The sequence below is a fragment of the Acyrthosiphon pisum genome, chromosome A2, assembly GCF_005508785.2.
Source record: "Acyrthosiphon pisum isolate AL4f chromosome A2, pea_aphid_22Mar2018_4r6ur, whole genome shotgun sequence".
NCBI lineage: Eukaryota > Metazoa > Arthropoda > Insecta > Hemiptera > Aphididae > Acyrthosiphon > Acyrthosiphon pisum.
Window position 1 is genome coordinate 4,210,897 of NC_042495.1, and position 18,889 is coordinate 4,229,785.

At 30.3% G+C, this 18,889-nt stretch overlaps 2 protein-coding genes across 2 annotated transcripts; both read left to right on the forward strand.

Moving 5' to 3' along the window:
* The first annotated feature begins 951 nt into the window (after positions 1–951).
* On the forward strand, positions 952–3,643 carry LOC100158765 (WD repeat domain phosphoinositide-interacting protein 4). Its single transcript, XM_029490680.1, has 8 exons — positions 952–1,091; positions 1,213–1,303; positions 1,409–1,483; positions 1,553–1,736; positions 1,808–1,988; positions 2,051–2,259; positions 2,438–2,658; positions 3,399–3,643. The coding sequence occupies exons 2-8, from the start codon at positions 1,258–1,260 to the stop codon at positions 3,506–3,508; spliced, it is 1,026 nt and encodes a 341-aa protein (XP_029346540.1). The 5' UTR covers positions 952–1,091; positions 1,213–1,257; the 3' UTR covers positions 3,509–3,643.
* A 437-nt stretch (positions 3,644–4,080) lies between these two features.
* Positions 4,081–13,512, forward strand: LOC100160833 (histone acetyltransferase KAT8). Its single transcript, XM_001947132.5, has 7 exons — positions 4,081–4,958; positions 9,880–9,991; positions 10,058–10,202; positions 10,930–11,148; positions 11,215–11,445; positions 11,524–11,768; positions 11,834–13,512. The coding sequence occupies exons 1-7, from the start codon at positions 4,766–4,768 to the stop codon at positions 12,078–12,080; spliced, it is 1,392 nt and encodes a 463-aa protein (XP_001947167.2). The 5' UTR covers positions 4,081–4,765; the 3' UTR covers positions 12,081–13,512.
* Positions 13,513–18,889: the final 5,377 nt, after the last annotated feature.

An 18,889-nucleotide genomic window follows, 5' to 3' on the forward strand; every position in this document is an offset into this window, starting at 1 on the left:
GATCATCATTATTCTAAAATCCCGTGGCATAGCATCTATTTTTAGATTACTACTATTGTCGTAAAATAAGAATGGATTTGGAATAATTTAATATTTGCGATAGCTATGGAAAATTCAAAATGTTTTTAAAAATGAGTCCTTTAGTTTTCTATTATGTTGGAAATATATTTTTTTATGATTTCCCAATGTAAACTTCCAACTGGTTATTCAAATTAATATTTCTATATATTTCATTAAGAGGACGTGATACCATGTGTTGCATGTGTTGTCTCTGTCTTACAAGTGCGTAACATAGCAAATTATACGCAAAGCAAAACACGTGTAGCTCCGTTAGCTTAAAAATTAGAGTGAATTGACCTCATATAAAATCTAAAGGTAAGATTATTATCTAGACAAACTCATGGGCTTTTTATTATATTTTTATTTTAAAGCGAGATATGAGTACTTTAAAATGCACAAGCAATTTACAATTTTAAAATACTCATATCTCGCTTAAAAATTAAAATATAATGAAAAGCTCATGAGGTTGTCTAGATAATAATCTTACCTTTAGATTTTATAAGAAGTCAATTTACTCTAATTTTTAAGCTAACGGAGCTACACGTGTTCTGCTTTGCGTATAATTTGCTATGTTACGCACTTGTAAGACGGAGACAACACATGCGGGTATCACGTCCTCTTAAGCATAAGCCACGATTTAGTATATCTTAAATCGTGGTATAAGCTAAAGTTGTTAAGTCTATACAATTCTATAGTTTATATTATTATTGTGTAACACGCACATTTATCATACTATTATCACAGAATTGTATATTTATTCTATTTATTATTGGTAGGTCTGTGGACGCAATAGACTCTTTGCAGGTGCGCAATACCACGGCTGTAGAGTGTAGATAATAGATATAATATTATTATCTACAGTCTTGAGCTCTGCGCACTGCGCAATACGGCAGTACGTGCCACTGTGCCAGTGCCCAGTACTCAGTTGTTGTAGTACCACAACTACTGAATTACGTCTGTACGTTTATTGTATAATGTACACTGTGGTCTGTACACTGTGGTGATTACGATTTACGATTACACGACTTACGGTACATACCTACTCAAATATATTCAATAAATATAATACCTATCGTTATCGACGAATTCTTTTGTTTCCTGTGCGTTTTTCATTTTCTTTTTTTTTTTTACGAAATATTCGAAATTCGATAGTGCTTGGTCGACCGTTCGTGTAAAGACTATAAAAGCTATACAAACATGAATGAAAAAGGCATTATCAGTTTGAGTTTCAACCAAGATCATAGTGAGTACTTATATAAATAAAACATTTCACCCTCAACTATTACTGTCCGCTGTGGATAGTGTCGCGGGACATGACAGTTATCTCCAAACATTTGTTGTGTTTTAGCTTTTTTTGCCTGCTGCACCGAAACTGGTGTTAGAATTTACAATGTTGAACCCCTGTCGCTGAGAGAGAGGTTTGGTAAGTCAATGGTGATTTTTTAGGCGCTACATTTATGACTGAAACCATATTATTTTTTGTGACGTACAGATTTAGGCGGTGTATCGAAATGCGAAATGCTGAACTCATCCAATTTCATCGCCATAGTTTCTGGTGGAAAATATCCAAAATATTGTCAGAACACTGTACTAGTCTATGATGCTGTATTGGAAAAATTTGTGATGGAAGTTATTTGTGCTTCCAGTGTAAAATCTGTGCTAATGAGGAGAAACAAGTTAGTATAAACCTTAAGTATTATTCTTTTAACGGAATATTCACTGGTATTATTTTTAATTTGTAACTTAGGATGATAGTTGTAACTATGGATAAAATATCTGTTTTTACTTTTCCTACGGTCATTAAGCACATAATTAATTTGGAAACCCGTCCAAACCCGATGGGATTGTGTGAAATCACTCCCTTAGAAACGTCTACAAAACAAATCATTGCATATCCTGGGAATAAAATTGGAAGCGTTCATATTATGGTAATTATAGATAATATCATACTATACAAAGTTGTGTACAAAAATAATTATTTTAATTTTAGGATGTTTCAAATTTGGAAGCAACAAGTTCTAGTGCCCCGGCAATACTCAATGCTCACCAGGGAGAGATTTCTTGCTTGGCTATAAATCGACTCGGTACACTTGTAGCTAGTGCAAGTGCCAAAGGAACCTTAATCAGAATCTGGGATACTTGTCATAAAGTCAAAGTTGCTGAACTAAGACGTGGGTCAGATACAGCAACATTATACTGGTATGTAATTTTTTGTTGAATATAAAATATATGTAAATCATATTATGTATTTTTATTGTTTAAAAAATCAAGTACAAGTTTTTTAAAATTATATACTACAATACATTTTATAAAATAAAAATGTTATACAATTAATGTATTATCAAATGTAGTTTGTAATCTGTTTGAATTTTCACAGCATAAACTTCAGTCCAAATTCAGAATTTTTATGCTGCTCAAGTGACAAGGGCACAATTCATATATTTGCAGTGATAGAATCTGATTTAAATCGTCGATCTAGTCTATCGCCGTTCAGTTTTTTCAGTTCCTATTGTCAATCACAGTGGGCTTTAGCCACTTTTACAGTGCCTCCAGAAGTCGGCTGTATTTGCACTTTTTTGACTTTAGATACTGTTGCTGGTAAGAATAAAATTGGGTTTTTAAATACCTGATGGTATAAGATAATTATTTTAATTTAATATTTCGGTCACAATTATGCTTTGTGGATTTGTGTAAGTAATTTTGTTTTGGAATGGAAATATGTACTTTGATAAAGACAATTCTGTGATAAGGAATAATGGCAGATAAGAAGTATCAATAAAATTCAGACTTTAGAAATTAAATAAATTTGAAAAATTATGATATGGTATTCCAATTCAATATTAATGATTTTAGACAAATATTTTCTTCTATTCATTTATCACTTTTTATTCATTTTATCAAAATTATTTCTTAGAAATTGCAAGTACAGTGAAACTTCCATATTATTAAGTCCCATAGGTAGCAAAAGACATTTGTTTTTCAAAGAAATGTGTGAAACATAATTGAATAAATTTGATTATGATTTGGTTTGGTTCTCAAAAATATTTTGTTTAAATGGGAGTTTGTTATATGAAAATTTCACTGTATTACTCATATAAATCTAATACAACAGTATATTATAGTGTGAATGTGTGTTGCTGTCTTGTGGTAGATGGACACTTTTTTACAGAGCTGCATTTCAAGTATCGTTTAGCTTACATCATATTAAAAATATTGTTTGGCTGTTTGCCAGATTTTCAATTAATTATTTGTAATCAATATACTATTGTTATTGACAGATTGTTTATATTATGTAGATTATTTTATTTTAATATGGTTGCATTGAACTTATGTTACAGCTATCTGCCTTGATGGTACTTATCATAAGTTTGCATTTTCCAAAGATGGTACTAGCAGACGCAAATCGTACCAAATATATTTACACAATTGTGAAGATGATGAATTTTAAATTAATTTTTTTATCCAGACTTTCCATAATATTTATTTATTGTAAGTTAGTCCAGAGTCCTGAATAATTTTAATATAAATTTAAGTGACAATCTTATAAAAATAAAGATTATACTATATTATGATAAACATATAATTGATGTATAGTTTTTTATTTATATATATTTAATATTGATGTTTAAGGCAAATGTCACACTTTTTATTGTTTTGAAATTTTAATTTATTTCCAATATAATGTTTTTCATTATAAACATAAACATATTGAATATTGGAAGTTTAAAACTTTTTATGTTATACATTTGTTATAACTTGATCTTAGTTTGGTAATTAATTTTAATGATATATTATATTGTATGTTGAATCAAATTTTATTTTTATTTTATATAGGTACAGTTAAGAATACTTTATATTGTATGTCTTCTCATCTATAATAATATCATGTAATAAGTAATAACTATTGTCTTGAAAACAATTATAATTTATTAATTTTGTTTTTATTTTATATATCATATATATTCTATAGAATATAGAATAGATAGGCTCTTCTATATTCTGTCATAATGAAACTCTCGTTTACTAACATCTACGTGTATACTATATAGGTATTAGGTATAATGTGTATTGTGTTTGTAATTCTAGAAAAAAGATAAACCGTAAAAACAACAATAATCAGTACCATGCACAACTGTTTGGACAGCATCTATTGCGATTGATTCGAAATTCGTGTTAAAAGTCGTGTTTGGTTCTCAGCATAGAAAAGAATGGCTATATTATAATTCTCACTCTGTTTCTCACTGTCGCCGTCTGTTCATGGAAAATATATTGCGTCTGTTACGTCGATTTTCTGTTCCATGACGACGATGGCGAGGTCGTTTGGGCGGCGCCACAGTGTGGCGCGCAGGTCGACATCGGTGCCTGGATGATGCGGGGTGGGGCGCGTAGCCCAAACAAAGCCGACACCGCCCGCAGCCGACGTGCGCCGCTCTCAGACTCGCGAGCTCTGGTAGCGTCAAGCACTGGCCGCCGACTGCCGAGCATCGCTGTTGTACTGCACCAGACATTACTACACTAGTGTAGCGGGCGCCGTACACTGCTGCTCCCTGACATTCGTCGCTGTCGCGTATTCCTCGTGGTTGACGGTTAAATCATTGCGTTAAAAATCGAAACTTTTATATTATTGTTGTTGTCTTTGCGATAATCTCGCCACTGCTGTGCGCTTTATACACGGTATCGTCTCAGCCATCACCCGGTAATTATTATGGTCGTGCATCACAGCGCGACGTCCGTCAGCATGGAGGTGGATCCACCGCGGAACGCCAACAGCCCGGACGACCCGAAAACCGCTAACGGCTCATCGGAAAACGAGAAGGCCGAGGATTCGGAATCATCGGAAGACGGGCCGCTAGACGTGGGCGAACATTACCTGGTTCGCCGGTACGACGACTCGTGGCGTGAGTACACACAACCAGCTGGTTGTTATTAATAACTAATTATAATAGTATCGATAGTATGAGGTAGTTGATCGATCGATGCGTAAAAAGACGTTTTTATTAACCTCCTTTGGAGCCACCGCCGGGAACCAACCCGGCCGGTGCCGCGCAACGTGATTTTTGTGCGTGTGTGCGTGCGCGCGAGTCGCTGGTTTTACGCCGTGCTCGTGCGGGTGCGGGCGCGTAGCACTGCCACCGCCGATCGCTGACGAAATGTTGTGCAATCTATAGCCGTCGGCCGGCGCGCAACATGTGCGATTATATTATTATTATTATTATTATTATATGTCTATGATAATATATACACTGTACCCACAATTATTATTTTGTTTTCCGACGACCGACTATGTTTAAAACGACCACTCTGGTGGCGTTCGATTTGTCGGTCGTCCGTTTTAACGCAAAGCGCCGCGCCTGGGTCGTCGACTCGTTCTTTTGTTCGTTTTCGAGCGCGCCAGCGGGTTCCAGCGCAATTCTGACCCCCTCTCCCCCACACACTACCTGCCAATCACTTTGTTCCCCGCGATCGTCACAACCGTAGTTGTTGTTGTTGTTGTTGTTGTTGTGGCGGCGTCAGTCTGTGGCCCGTCCCTCGACCTCTAAAACTTCAAAGAAGTAAAACGTAAATAAATAATTACGCGATGACGTTATAGTGCCGCCAAGGCACATTCACGACCGTCGCCGCGCCGCCTCTTGCGTTCAATACCGTCTGGCGACGGCGGGGTTCTCGCGCGTAATTTTCGCCCGCGCAATTTCCCCCCCCCCCCCCCCAGTCACTCCGCGCGTCATATTATTATTGTTCCGCTGACCGACGCCGGCACGCCGAGCCCGTGCGTCTATAGTCTATTAGTCTAGTCTATGCTCTTGTTCCACATCTCCGCTGAAACGACTTTGCTGTTTTCCCGCGCACGGCGAGTGAGTGTAGGACATAGTAATCTCTATAGTGTAGTTCGACCATATTTAATATTTATAAAAATGATTAACTGTACATGTGATTTTGGCTTGTCTCTAAAATAAATAAACCTTCATAGTTCATATAATTAAATAATTGTAATTATTAAAATTATAACCTTATAATTTATATATAATATGTTAGTGTTAATGTATGAAATTATATTGTAATTCTATAAAATAACTATATTACGGGTACTTTCAGTTATATTCAATGAATCCATAAATACACATACTTCAACTAGTTATTCTACATAGGTATTAACTAGATATTTTATAAACTAACAATAACAGTTTAGTTAATGTATTTACTCGGTATTTACTATTTAAAACTATTATTGAATCTATATATAAAAAAGGCGATTCTGCTTTGTACAACGTCAATTTATTAAAATTTTAAACAAATTACAAAAGAAAAATCAAATGTTGATATTAAGTCAAACACGCCCAAAGTGATTTTATACAGTATAAATATTCATTAAATTCATGTCAATTTATTAGAATTATTAGATTATTATTATTACAATAAATTATTAAATTTGGTATAATTTTATTATTTAGCAATATACTGTGTAATAGGTACGTAATATCGTACATAATATCTCTCATGTCGATAATTATTCACCGTTGTTTATAAAATATTATACTATATACTCGACTATATGCCTACCTATTAATTGTGGTTTCAAAATGTTAACATATAATATTGTATATTTTTTGTGTACAAGTTTTTCTCTTACGCAAATAATAATAATAATAATAATAATAATATGGAGAGGTCGGAAAAAAAGCGTTTTTTTCCGGGGTTTCTTCGTAGTTCGTCAAGATTCAGGACACAAGGATAAATTATGCTAAAAAATGAACAATCCGTTCAGTTCATTATACCCTATAATTATAACGACATTATTTTATTAATGATTAATATATTTTATTCGGTTGTTTCGTATTTTTGAACGTCAATTTTCAATTCGTTGGATGATAATAATTACCATGATCCCACTAACAGAAAGAGCAATAAAATCAAGTGGGCTAGTGGCGGTAAAATCCACCATACACATCACCATGGCACTATATTAAGAATGGCGGACCTTTTTCCCCGACTGCTTTCAGTGTAGTAAGACATCTTGCCCAGATAGATTTTTTACGAGATTTTTATACGGACAATTCCCCACCTCCTATACTTTTTAAAAGTTAAATTTTTTTTTTGCTTATCACCCCGCCAGTACACCGTATAAAATTTATCTCCCCGCCACTCTTGTTTGTTTTTGCCCCGCCATAATATTATAGTTTTATTAGACTTTAGACATCACTATATACATTATAGTGCGTTTCATTATAACTGCGACTCGACGCTAACGCTCTTCGTTGCGGTTTTGTTTTAAACCAGGGGTTTTCAAACTAAAATCGAAAAAATGTGTAAAATATTCGTTATCAATTTTAAATTTGCCGCGCAACTTAACGCGCTAGTTTTAGAAACCCTAATGAAAAAACAGCACGAGGCGCGTTAGCGTCGAGTCGCAGTTACAATGAAACGCACTATAGTGTGCCGTTATTATTTCTACAGTTTTTAACAATTGTGTATTCGTGTCCAGCTCGTGGATAGATAATCTATAATCTATTTTAGGAAATAATTACTCTGTGAACCACACCTATAATTTTGTTTACCCGGTCACAGGGGCACATACCCGAAACGTTGAGCGATCGAGTGGTTGTGGGGTTCTGCTACATGGGGAAATAAAAAGCGTTGTGAAACTAGGTATAATCGAGGGTATAATAGACATTTTCTGGAATCGTTTTTGGCAGAACCTATGTGGAGAACACTTCTCAGGGAACAAGATGCATTTGAAACTATCTTAAAAGATATTTCTGAGTTCTGGCCCACTTGGCCACTTAATAAATTAAAATTTTTTTTTTAAATTTATAATATTAAATTTTGAAATATTATTGTTTAATTTATAATACCTACAATATATTATTTTCATTTTTATCTCGATTTTTATTGTTTATTATGCATAATTTATTTATTTATCGAATTGTTAATTTATTCATGGCAGGGCGATAACAAACAAGAGTGGCGGGTGATACATTTTATATATAGTGTACTGGCGGGGCAATAACAATTACTTTTTTTTTGCTTAATATTTATAAAAATATTGGGAAATTTGACAAAAATAGACATTAGACAAAAATAAATAAACTTTTAAAAAATATATGTATTAATGTATTAAAATTGTTTTTTATTTATTTTTTTTTTTATTGAGTTAAGCCCAGCAACTGACCAATAGCTTTTTTGTTTGTAGGGATGGGGTAGGGGGAACAACTGTGGTCGGAACACGTTTTGTGTGTGTGGCAAGGATTTATTGCTAAAAATTCCTGGTGGTTGTCCATCCGGGAGCTATCAACATCAGCCGATACGTACACTCGGAGCGTTTCCGCAGTTGAGTGTACGGACCGTGCCACAAAGTTATGTTTAAAACAAATATTATAATACATACCTACCTAATATCTATTGGATATGATAAAAAGTATTCAATGTTAAAAAAGTTTATATGGAATACCTATTGTGTGCTTGTTATAAATTATAATCCACGTTTTAAACTTATTATTTTAATAGTACTTTTTATTTAAAAATATACATCTATAATTCATTAGGTATGTTTGTGGAAATATTTGGATTTCTGTCTTTAAACAAAATGAGACATTAGACAAAAAAAATAACTTCATAAAGCATTTAATAATAAATAATAAACTTTTAAAAAATAAGTATGGAGGAAGATGTCCTACTACACCGAAAACAGATGTGGGGGAGGAGGGGATGTAATAAAATAAAATTAGTTAAATGTTGCATTCGATTGCATCTATGCCTTTGATATTGTTATGTCGGTTCTTCGTTGAAAATGTAACAGATCTACTACCTACTTACCTACTGGCTACTGGTAGGCAATACAAATTAGCCAATCAAATTATTTTTTAAGATAATCTATAATGTATCTAAGGCCCCTATAGTATGCACTTTTAGTTTCCCTAAATAATTTTTCACAAATCACATGTAAACCATGGGTTGGATATTATCACGTATAGGTACAATATCTATTATGTAAGTAATCGGAAACTTAATGTTATATACAATTATTATGATTGTTAATAGAGGATGTTAGTGCACTGTTTTTTTTTCTCTCTCTGGCCCATGCGCAACATAGATAAAATGCATTTACGCAGAATCATTTTTTTTTTTAATGTTTGTGAGTTATCTAAACTAATCTTAGAGTAAAATCATCCATTAAAAAATCTATAGGGAATAATATTTTTGAGGGTAAGACATAAAAATTTGTCTAAATATTGTTTCAAAATAATTTAAACATCAATTAAATTTACAAATTTTTTCTTTATTTTGAAAGTCGAACACTAAATCAAATAATAATAAATTATAAAACTGATATATCATATCTTCAAAAATATTATCCTCTATAATTTTTGTAATACATTGTTGATTTTACTCTAAGATTAGATACTCAAAAATCAAATAAAAACAATTTTAAGTGAAAGCGTTTCATGCTCGGTTTCATGTGAGAAACCAATTAATATTGCGCTGATACCTATTCTCGTTTTATTGATTTAGGTATAATACAAATTTTTATCTGTTTTATAAATTCATTAAAATGCTCGTTAAAATGTATTATTTTAAAATATGAGGGTAAAGCCAGGCCCCCTTCCTCCCCAGGCTTTATACTAAATTATTTATTTAGCATTAAAATTGTAATAATTGCACTAAGTCTACACCTAAAGACTTCACCCCAGTATGAGTTTTAGTAGGTCTTGTTAAAACAGATTGATCAATAACTTGATATGTATTATGTATTTTTACATTTCTTACATTATGTTACTGATTAATAATTAATAAAATATGTCTAATTTGTTTGTTAATATTTAGATCCCGCAGAAGTCTTACATACGAGGTTCAATGATACAGAACATCTTTTTGAGTATTATGTACACTATGAAGGGTACAACCGAAGATTGGATCAATGGGTACCAAGAGATAGGTAAGAATCATTTAGTTTTGATTTATAGTCAGCAATTAAAAGTTAAAACTTCAAATTATGGTTTAGGATAATGAATTCAAGATTTGATATTTCTGAAAAAAATTGGAAACAAAAGGATGTAAATAAAAATTTAGATCTTCTAAATCAGTCCGACAGAAAGATCACAAGGAACCAAAAACGAAGACACGACGAGATAAATCATGTTCCAATGGTAATAATTATTCACTATATTATTGTATGATCAAATTAAATTGCTAGACTTAAGACTTTTGTAATAATGTAGTGTTATAAATATTTCAAACTCAGTGATGTATTTAGGATAGCTCATGGAATAAATACATATTGTTAAACGTTATCTTGTATTAATATTAAATAGTAGCCATATTCCATAGCGTAAAAGGATGTCAGCATACTATGTTTTCTCTCTATGACCCCTAAGTAACATACCAAATTTGTGTCCCACAAAATCGAGCACAAAACCAATATTGTTGTTTGATTTAATCGAGGATTTAATACAATTGTGTATTGATCTATGTTCTATTATCAAACTGAAAGTTAAAATATTATGTGTTTGGACTAGCTTTTTTATACAACTTAAATTTTTCTGCCCTATAATTTACAAAAGCCAAAAACCACAGATAATAGTTAAATTTTCTATGTTTTGCATGGTTAGAATCTGACAGAGAATCTATTTGATAAGGAAAACAAATTACATGCTATGTCTTAATATCTCTGGCAAGAAGTTAATATTGTTTGGTTATTATTGTAGTGGGCTCCTTATAAATATAAAAATATATATAGTAGTCTGTTTAAACTATAACATATTGAAAACAAAAATTTTAATTTAACTAGGTATTACAAAAAATGTAATACAATAATTGACTAAGGAAATAATTGTATACATTTAAATGGATTTCATTGTATTTTATTTTAACTAGTCTTACGCAGAAATGGATCCAACTACTGCTGCATTGGAAAAAGAGCACGAGGCGATAACTAAAATTAAATACATCAATAAAGTACAGTTGGGAAAGTATGAAATTGACACATGGTATTTTAGTCCATTTCCAGCAGAATACCAAAAAGAATCTAAAATTTGGATTTGTGAATACTGTTTAAAATACAGCAAACTAGAAAAATCATTCAAATACCATATGGTCAGCATTAAATTAAATTTGTTTAATAATTGTTTTTTGTTTCATAACTGTTGTGTCAAATTTTAGAGCCAATGCACATGGAGACAACCACCTGGTGTTGAAGTGTACCATAAAGGATCATTATCAATCTGGGAAGTGAATTCCAGTCAACACAAAATGTACTGTCAGAATCTTTGTCTATTGGCTAAGTTATTTTTAGACCATAAAACACTTTACTTTGATGTTGAACCATTTTTGTTTTACATCCTTTGTGAAGTTGACAAAGTTGGTGCACATTTAGTTGGATATTTTTCAAAAGTATGTCTACCTATTACATTTTTCATTAAAAAAATCTTTAAATTGTGAATATTAATGATTGTCTTTTTTTGATTTTAGGAAAAAGATTCACCAGATTGCAACAATGTAGCTTGTATATTAACAATGCCACCATTCCAGAGACAAGGTTATGGTAAACTATTAATAGCATTCAGCTATGAATTGAGCAAGTTGGAAGGACTTGTAGCCAGTCCTGAAAAGCCTTTAAGTGATCTTGGTAAATTGTCATACAGATCTTATTGGTCATGGGTACTGTTGGAAATTCTGAAAAATGCTTGTGGATCTTTATCAATTAAAGACTTAAGGTATACGTTTATTAACAATCATTGATAACGAGGAGAGCAGTTATTAATTATATAATTTATTGTAGCGCGATGACTAGTATTACCCAAACGGATATCATTTCAACGTTGCAGTCCATGAACATGGTGAAGTACTGGAAAGGCCAACATGTGATTTGTGTGACGCCTAAAAACGTTGAACAGCTGGTTAGTTCAGAACAGTATAAACGACCAAGATTCATATTAGAAGGAAGTGCTATCAAATGGACGCCAAAAAAGTACAATCCTCGCCCAGGACCATCTAGGCATTCAAGATCACAATACTTAGCTGGATAAAGAAATTGCTGCAGATCCTGTGAAATTATTAACATTACCTAGTAGTCATTTAAGATTTACCTAATGTAAATAGTTAAAACTTTTTTACATATATATTTAAATATATATTTTGGGAAGGTTTAAATGACAAGGGCTAACATCAGTGTTGCTGTTCGTTAAGGACTGTTATGGGTTATTCACAACATACATTGAGTTAAAAAATATTTTTTTCTTGGACTATATCATGTCCGGCGGATGTTAAACTGTTAATGGATGGTGTTGTAAATGATTTATGGTGAACGCAATTGATGTGAAATGAGCATCAGTCTTTTAAAAATTGTGATTGCTCCCCAATACTCTATGGTGTTTGTCTTGTGTAGATACACTTATTATTAGGGTTCAGCGTGATGATGTGTTTGCTATTTTAATTAAATACCATATTACATTGTCCCTTGTCATGCCTTTTCATCATGTGATAGTATTTTATTTTTGACTTTTCCAAGTACACGCATAAGACATAAGTTGACATTATAATTATCTCATTGTATATCAATAATTTTCTATTTTATATCTTTTATATTTCATTAATTAATGTGAATGTGCTTATGTTTTAGCGTAAATAAATACAAACTTACATTAACTTTGGCATTTAATTTTAAATATGAGTTTCCGGTTATGTTATACTCAAATAATAATAAAAAAAAAGTAAACATACTTTCCTATAGCCGGTCTTTATTTTGTATTGTACTTCTTTGGTTACCTTTTTTTAAATCCAACCATTATTCATAAATGTATCGTTATATTCTGATCTTAGCTGTATAATAGCAAGAGTAATATTTGATGCTTTTATATCTAAATTTAAGTGAATCAACCGCTTACTTAATATTGACATTGGTGAAAAACCATTCTGTGAATGTAATTTACAATTTGAATAATATTCGACTGTAAAATTGTGTGAAGTAAAACTTAAGATTCGTAGTAAATAATATATATTATATATTCACAATTATGATAAAAATAATATATTATTAATTATACTACTATATTAGTATTCAGCTGTTGGTGCAAAGTGAACCTATTATTAATTAAGGTTATTGCATTTATTATTATATTCCAATGGGTTTTATTAAATATGACATGGTTTATGTTTGTAGACAATTAGATTACTTTCTATATTCTTTTGTACTGATAGTGAAAACTGTTTAGTGTTCATAAGAAATGTTAGTATAAAAATAAGATAATGAGGAAGTAGTTGTTGCTTATGTATACTATAGCTTAAGCAGATAAATATATTTAGTATCCTACTTTAATTTGTACTAGATGGTAATATTAATAATCCTATATTTTATAATTACTCAATATAAATGTGTAAGCAATTAAGAATACTAAAGAATTTATTTTACTTGTCCATAATTTTCCCTATAATTATAAATACATGGCCTTTTCGATATTATTTCTATACTTATTTATTATTTTATTTTAAATTAATAGACATTCATCTGTTCATTTATAGGTTTCAATATAATATTATGTCAATGAATAATAATTTATTACTATAATATATAATGTATGTGTCCGGAATTATGTAATTTATTGAAACCTAAAATGTTTCAACATTTTAATACTAATCATGGTGTGATAAGTTCTATTTCTTTTCTACTTAATTTCAAACAAATCCCACTGATTTATTGTATATTTTTTAAGTCTATGAGAACAAACTAATTCATGAATGATAAAAAAATCTGTCCTCGTTCTCAATATGATGTTTGATATTGTATTCTCATAACATAAACAAATAACACTATACTTGTGTTGACTTAAATTTATTCTGTTATCTTTCGGTAGTTTTTACTATTTTTGTAAGTATTGTAAGAAAAAATGAATAAATTGGTCGGAAATTAACAAAAATGTAGATACCCCTACCCAATTGTTATTTTGACGTTGCCAGTGACACTTTGTGACAATTAAACTGTATGTTTGAAATTTTTGTCAAACAAAATATTTGTTAAATTTAGCGTTATAAATCTAGTTTATAACGCCCACGCAAATTTTAAAAATTTTTTCGGACACCTATTGTACAAAAAAATTGAATAAAAAGGTTGTTTAGTGAAACAGTAAAGTTCTAAACGCGTGGTAAAATATTAACTTGTACAAATGCACGGTAAAACACCAAAAAATCTTGAACTTTGTAAGGCTTTAACTGACAAACTAATAATTTTCGGCAATTCATTTTAGCAACATCGTTTTTATTAACTAGTAATATAAAAGTTTCGAAAAAAAAAAATTGAAAAATTAGCATTGGTGCTAAGCTAGATTTGTTCCCGATAAATTATCATAATTATTTGTAAGTACTTAAAGTGTCCATATGAGGGGGGTGAACCCCCTAAACCATCCCCCCTTGAGCACGCCTATGCTACTACCTACTGGCTATTTTATTTATTTATTTATTTATTTATTATAATAATAAACGGGACAGGCCCTTACGTAGCACTTAAATAAGATAATAATATATAATAAAAACATTTTGACACAAAAAAAAATTGTTTAGAAGTGATGGGTCTCATTTTCTTATTTCATCATTTACAAAACGGGTTCCTTATATAAATAATTTTTCGAACAGAACGGTACACGGAAAGGAGAAAAATTACGTAAATTAGCACCGGAAACACTCATGAGTTTCGATAAGAAAACTAGGTTAGCGTTGGTTCTTCTAACACTCAACGCCTCTAAATTTAATTTCCCTAGAACTGGTGTATAATCGTGCGCAGAGCAAAAGATGCAAATTTCAAAAATGTTAGCTGAACTCAATTTGGCAAGAGTCACGTAGGGTCCAAAATCACTACACAATATTCCATGGAATATGCAGGGAACGAACTATACTGAATTCAGATGAAATTCTCATGATGGAACCAAACATTTTCAAAGCCTTGCACGTGATTATTTCTATATAGACATTAAAACTTAGAGTGCGATCAAATGTGACACCTAGGTCAACAACATTGCTACCAGAAAAACTTAATCTGATACCATCAACTAAATAATAATCATGCCGAATAGGACTATGATAACGCGTGAATGACATAAAACGATACACTTAGGAATACAGAGTCCCAAGCTAAGCTGTCTAGACCAAGTTACCAAGGCATTAGTTCGCTCTGGAGTAGTCCACAGTCACGAGATAATATGATGAATCAATGCGAAGGAATGATTTTATATCATCACCAAATACGAGAAATTGACAATTCTTTAATACGGAACTTATGCCATTAACTTAACCTATACCCGAACAACACACACCATTGAATTGCTGAACATTTTATACATTTTTACCTACATCATTTTTTAATTTTAAAATTGATAAATTTTGTCAAATTCAAACTCATAAATTAAAATGCTTATAATAAAAATTGTGCCTATGTATTTTTAATATTTTTTCAACTGCTATTGTAACTAGGGTTCTAAATATGAAATATTTCACTTGAAATTTTTAAATTGAAATATTTCAAAATTGAAAATTTCACTATTCTTGAAATATTTCAATGAAATTATGAAAAATATTTTTCTTTTTTTATGCATGTTCCGTTATAGATGATTAGAAACAATAAATTGATTACACACTTAGAATTAAAGGAAAACATATTATTTTTGTTGATTTATTATTTGATATTTGTATATTCTATATTATGTAGTGCTGAAAAATATTCCTGGCATTTATTTTGAGAATAAAAACATTTTTTTACATGAGTTTTAAAATATTGTATGTGAACCATCAGCCATCCAAAAGATAATGGTTTGAAATAAACTTGAGGTCAATTCCAACAATGAATGAAATAATAGTGTATTTTCATTTTTCAGTAATTATAAAGTGTACAAAAGTCGTATAATGTGTGTGTGTGTATGTGGCTGAGTGATGCGAAGGTGCTCTGGGCTCATTATAATACTTAGTTCATATAATTTATTATAAGTAGTATACAGTTAAACAACTTATAAATTATATGTAAATATGTTACATATTTTCTTTGTTTCATACAATAAACAAACTTTTAAAAATGTTCACTTAGAAGTTGACGACTATAAACTTTTAGATAGAATAAACATTTTATTTTTATTTTTCATCAAAATTAAATATTTCAAGAAAATAAATTTCATGAAATTTTAAAACCCTAATTATAACAATATATCAGGAGCCTGTATTTGGCACTTTTTTACCCAACAAATAAAATTGTATTGACATTCATAGAAAATTTTATCCTGTATAGAAAATGCTCATAAAACAACCGCTGAAAATGTCACGTAGATACGGTTATTTGTTAAAGAGTTACACCAAAAACTAAAATCGATTGGCTAAAAATTTCCGTTTTTCTTTAATTTTTTTTTGTTTTTCCCTACACTTTCGAAAACTATTATATATTATTTTACTTTTGAACCCCCTCTCCCAAAACTAGATTCATTTTCCTATCATAAAATACTCTGTTGAACAAAATCTAAGCATTTTTACTCCTAAAAGGTGATGACAGACACAAAAAAAAACATATTATAAAATCAATACATATTAATCGCTTGGCTCAGAATTTAATAGGTGGGTAAGTGGATGTCGCTCTGCTGTACAGTAAGTTAAAATAGTGGGTCACTGCAGTATAATGGATGGTATTAAATTTGAATTATTCAATGAATAATTATATAATATCAATGTATAAAAAAAACAATTTTCAGTGACGTTTTGTCAGTGTGGATATTTTATAATATATATTGTTAATTATTAATTTTTCTATACCTAAATATCAATACAATTTTATTTGTTGGGCCAAAAAGAGTCAACATTTAATACAAGGCTCTTGATATATTGCTTAAATAGCAGTTGAAAAATATTAAAAATACATGGGCACAATTTTTTTTATAAACATTTAAAGTTCAATTTTTGACGACATTTATCAAAATATTAAATTTAAAAAAGGTGGGTAAGTGGATATCGCTCTGCAGTAGGTTATTTGTGCGAGGGCGTAGTAAACTTTTTATCATATAGAAGCAAACAAATTATTTATGACCTACCCCACCCTACTCCAATTGATGTATACGATACTCATATGCTCAAATAGGGGGGTGGGGTAGCACCCAAAATAAAGTTCAAAGACTGACCGTGTATATAGGCTTTATGAGTTTATGACCCACCACCACCCCCCAGAAACCAGAAGCAATTGCTTCTGAAAAACATGATTCGCTATGCCACTGTACTAGTGGGTCACAGTATAATGGATAGTATTAAATTTGAATTCAATGATATAATATCACTGTATAAGAAAAATGATTCTGAGCGGAGATGGTATGTCAGTCTAGATATAAGACATATTATATAAACTTATCTATGATATTAAAAAAAAAATTGACCTATAGGCTATAATAGGTACTTATAACGCGTTATACATCAACAGCAAACCGTGGTACTACCATAGAATTATAATAGTATACTTTAGAAGTTTCAAGTACCCTCGAATAATATGTAATAAAATAAACTGCTTATGTATTTTTTTAGATTTTTTGGTAACAGAATTAACTGCTTACATGGAATCTTGTTTTAAGTTTTCAATTCTTAGATGTAAAAGTTGAACATTTTATAAATTTTCAACTACAAAATAATTATTCAATTTTAAATTTGATACATTTTGTCAAAATTCGATCTTTAAATGCTTATAAAAAAAAATATTTTTCAACTGCTATTGTAACAATATATCAGGAGCCTTGTATTAATTTTTTCCACTTTTTGGCTAAACAGATAAAACTTTATTAATATTTATAGAAAAAAAATCTTCAATTGAACTTAACTAAATCTAAATATATTATCTATAATATTTCTAACTATATGTTCAACCCTTTAGGATATCATATGAACGTCAAACTTTATTATATATGTATAAAATTATAAACTTAATTAAGGATTATCAACCACCACATGATTACCAAACTAGACTAAAAAATAATAACAACCTAAATATTCCGCATAGTAAAACTAATTTTGGTAATCAAAGCACCAGTGGCGTACCTATATACAAATTTTATTATTTTCACTATGGGCCAGTTTGTCGATTATTGATGAGCAGCATAGCGCTACTAACATAGCCATAACTAAACATTTATTATGGAGCTGGGTGGTTAAAAATACAAATAAAAATTGCGAATTTTAATTTTATAATTATTATGTAAAATTCATTTTTAATTATTTTTAAAAAAAATAATAACAGTTTCATATATACATATTATCAGTGGCGCAGGAACTATTTTTCATAAGGGGGGGGGGGGGCAAAACATAAAAAAAAACCTAACAACTATTATAATATATTTATTTGTAATTGATAACAGAAAACCTTTCTTAATATTTTATTCTTTTAACGTTAATATAGGTAGTTTAATATATAGGTATATACATAAATATATGTATATATTTTTTTTTTATTTAAAAGTTTACCAACATATAAATGTATTAATTTAGTGATTACATTTATACATTTATATATTGAAACAAAACATGAATCATATTTACGTTATACCTAAAGTTATAATAACAGTATCTAAATAAATATAATAAATAAGTTTTAAAAGAAATATATTTACTATATACCTGAAGTTGTATTCAAAAGTAACAATATATTATACAGAAATATAAATAAATGAAATATAAAAATGTATTTAATTTATACCTTAGTCCTTAAGTTATATTCTAAAGTAACAATATGTCAATATATAAATAAATATAAAATAAAAATAATAAATAAATACCTGAAGTTGTATTCAAAAGTAACAATATATTATACAGAAATATAATTGTTCTACTGTCT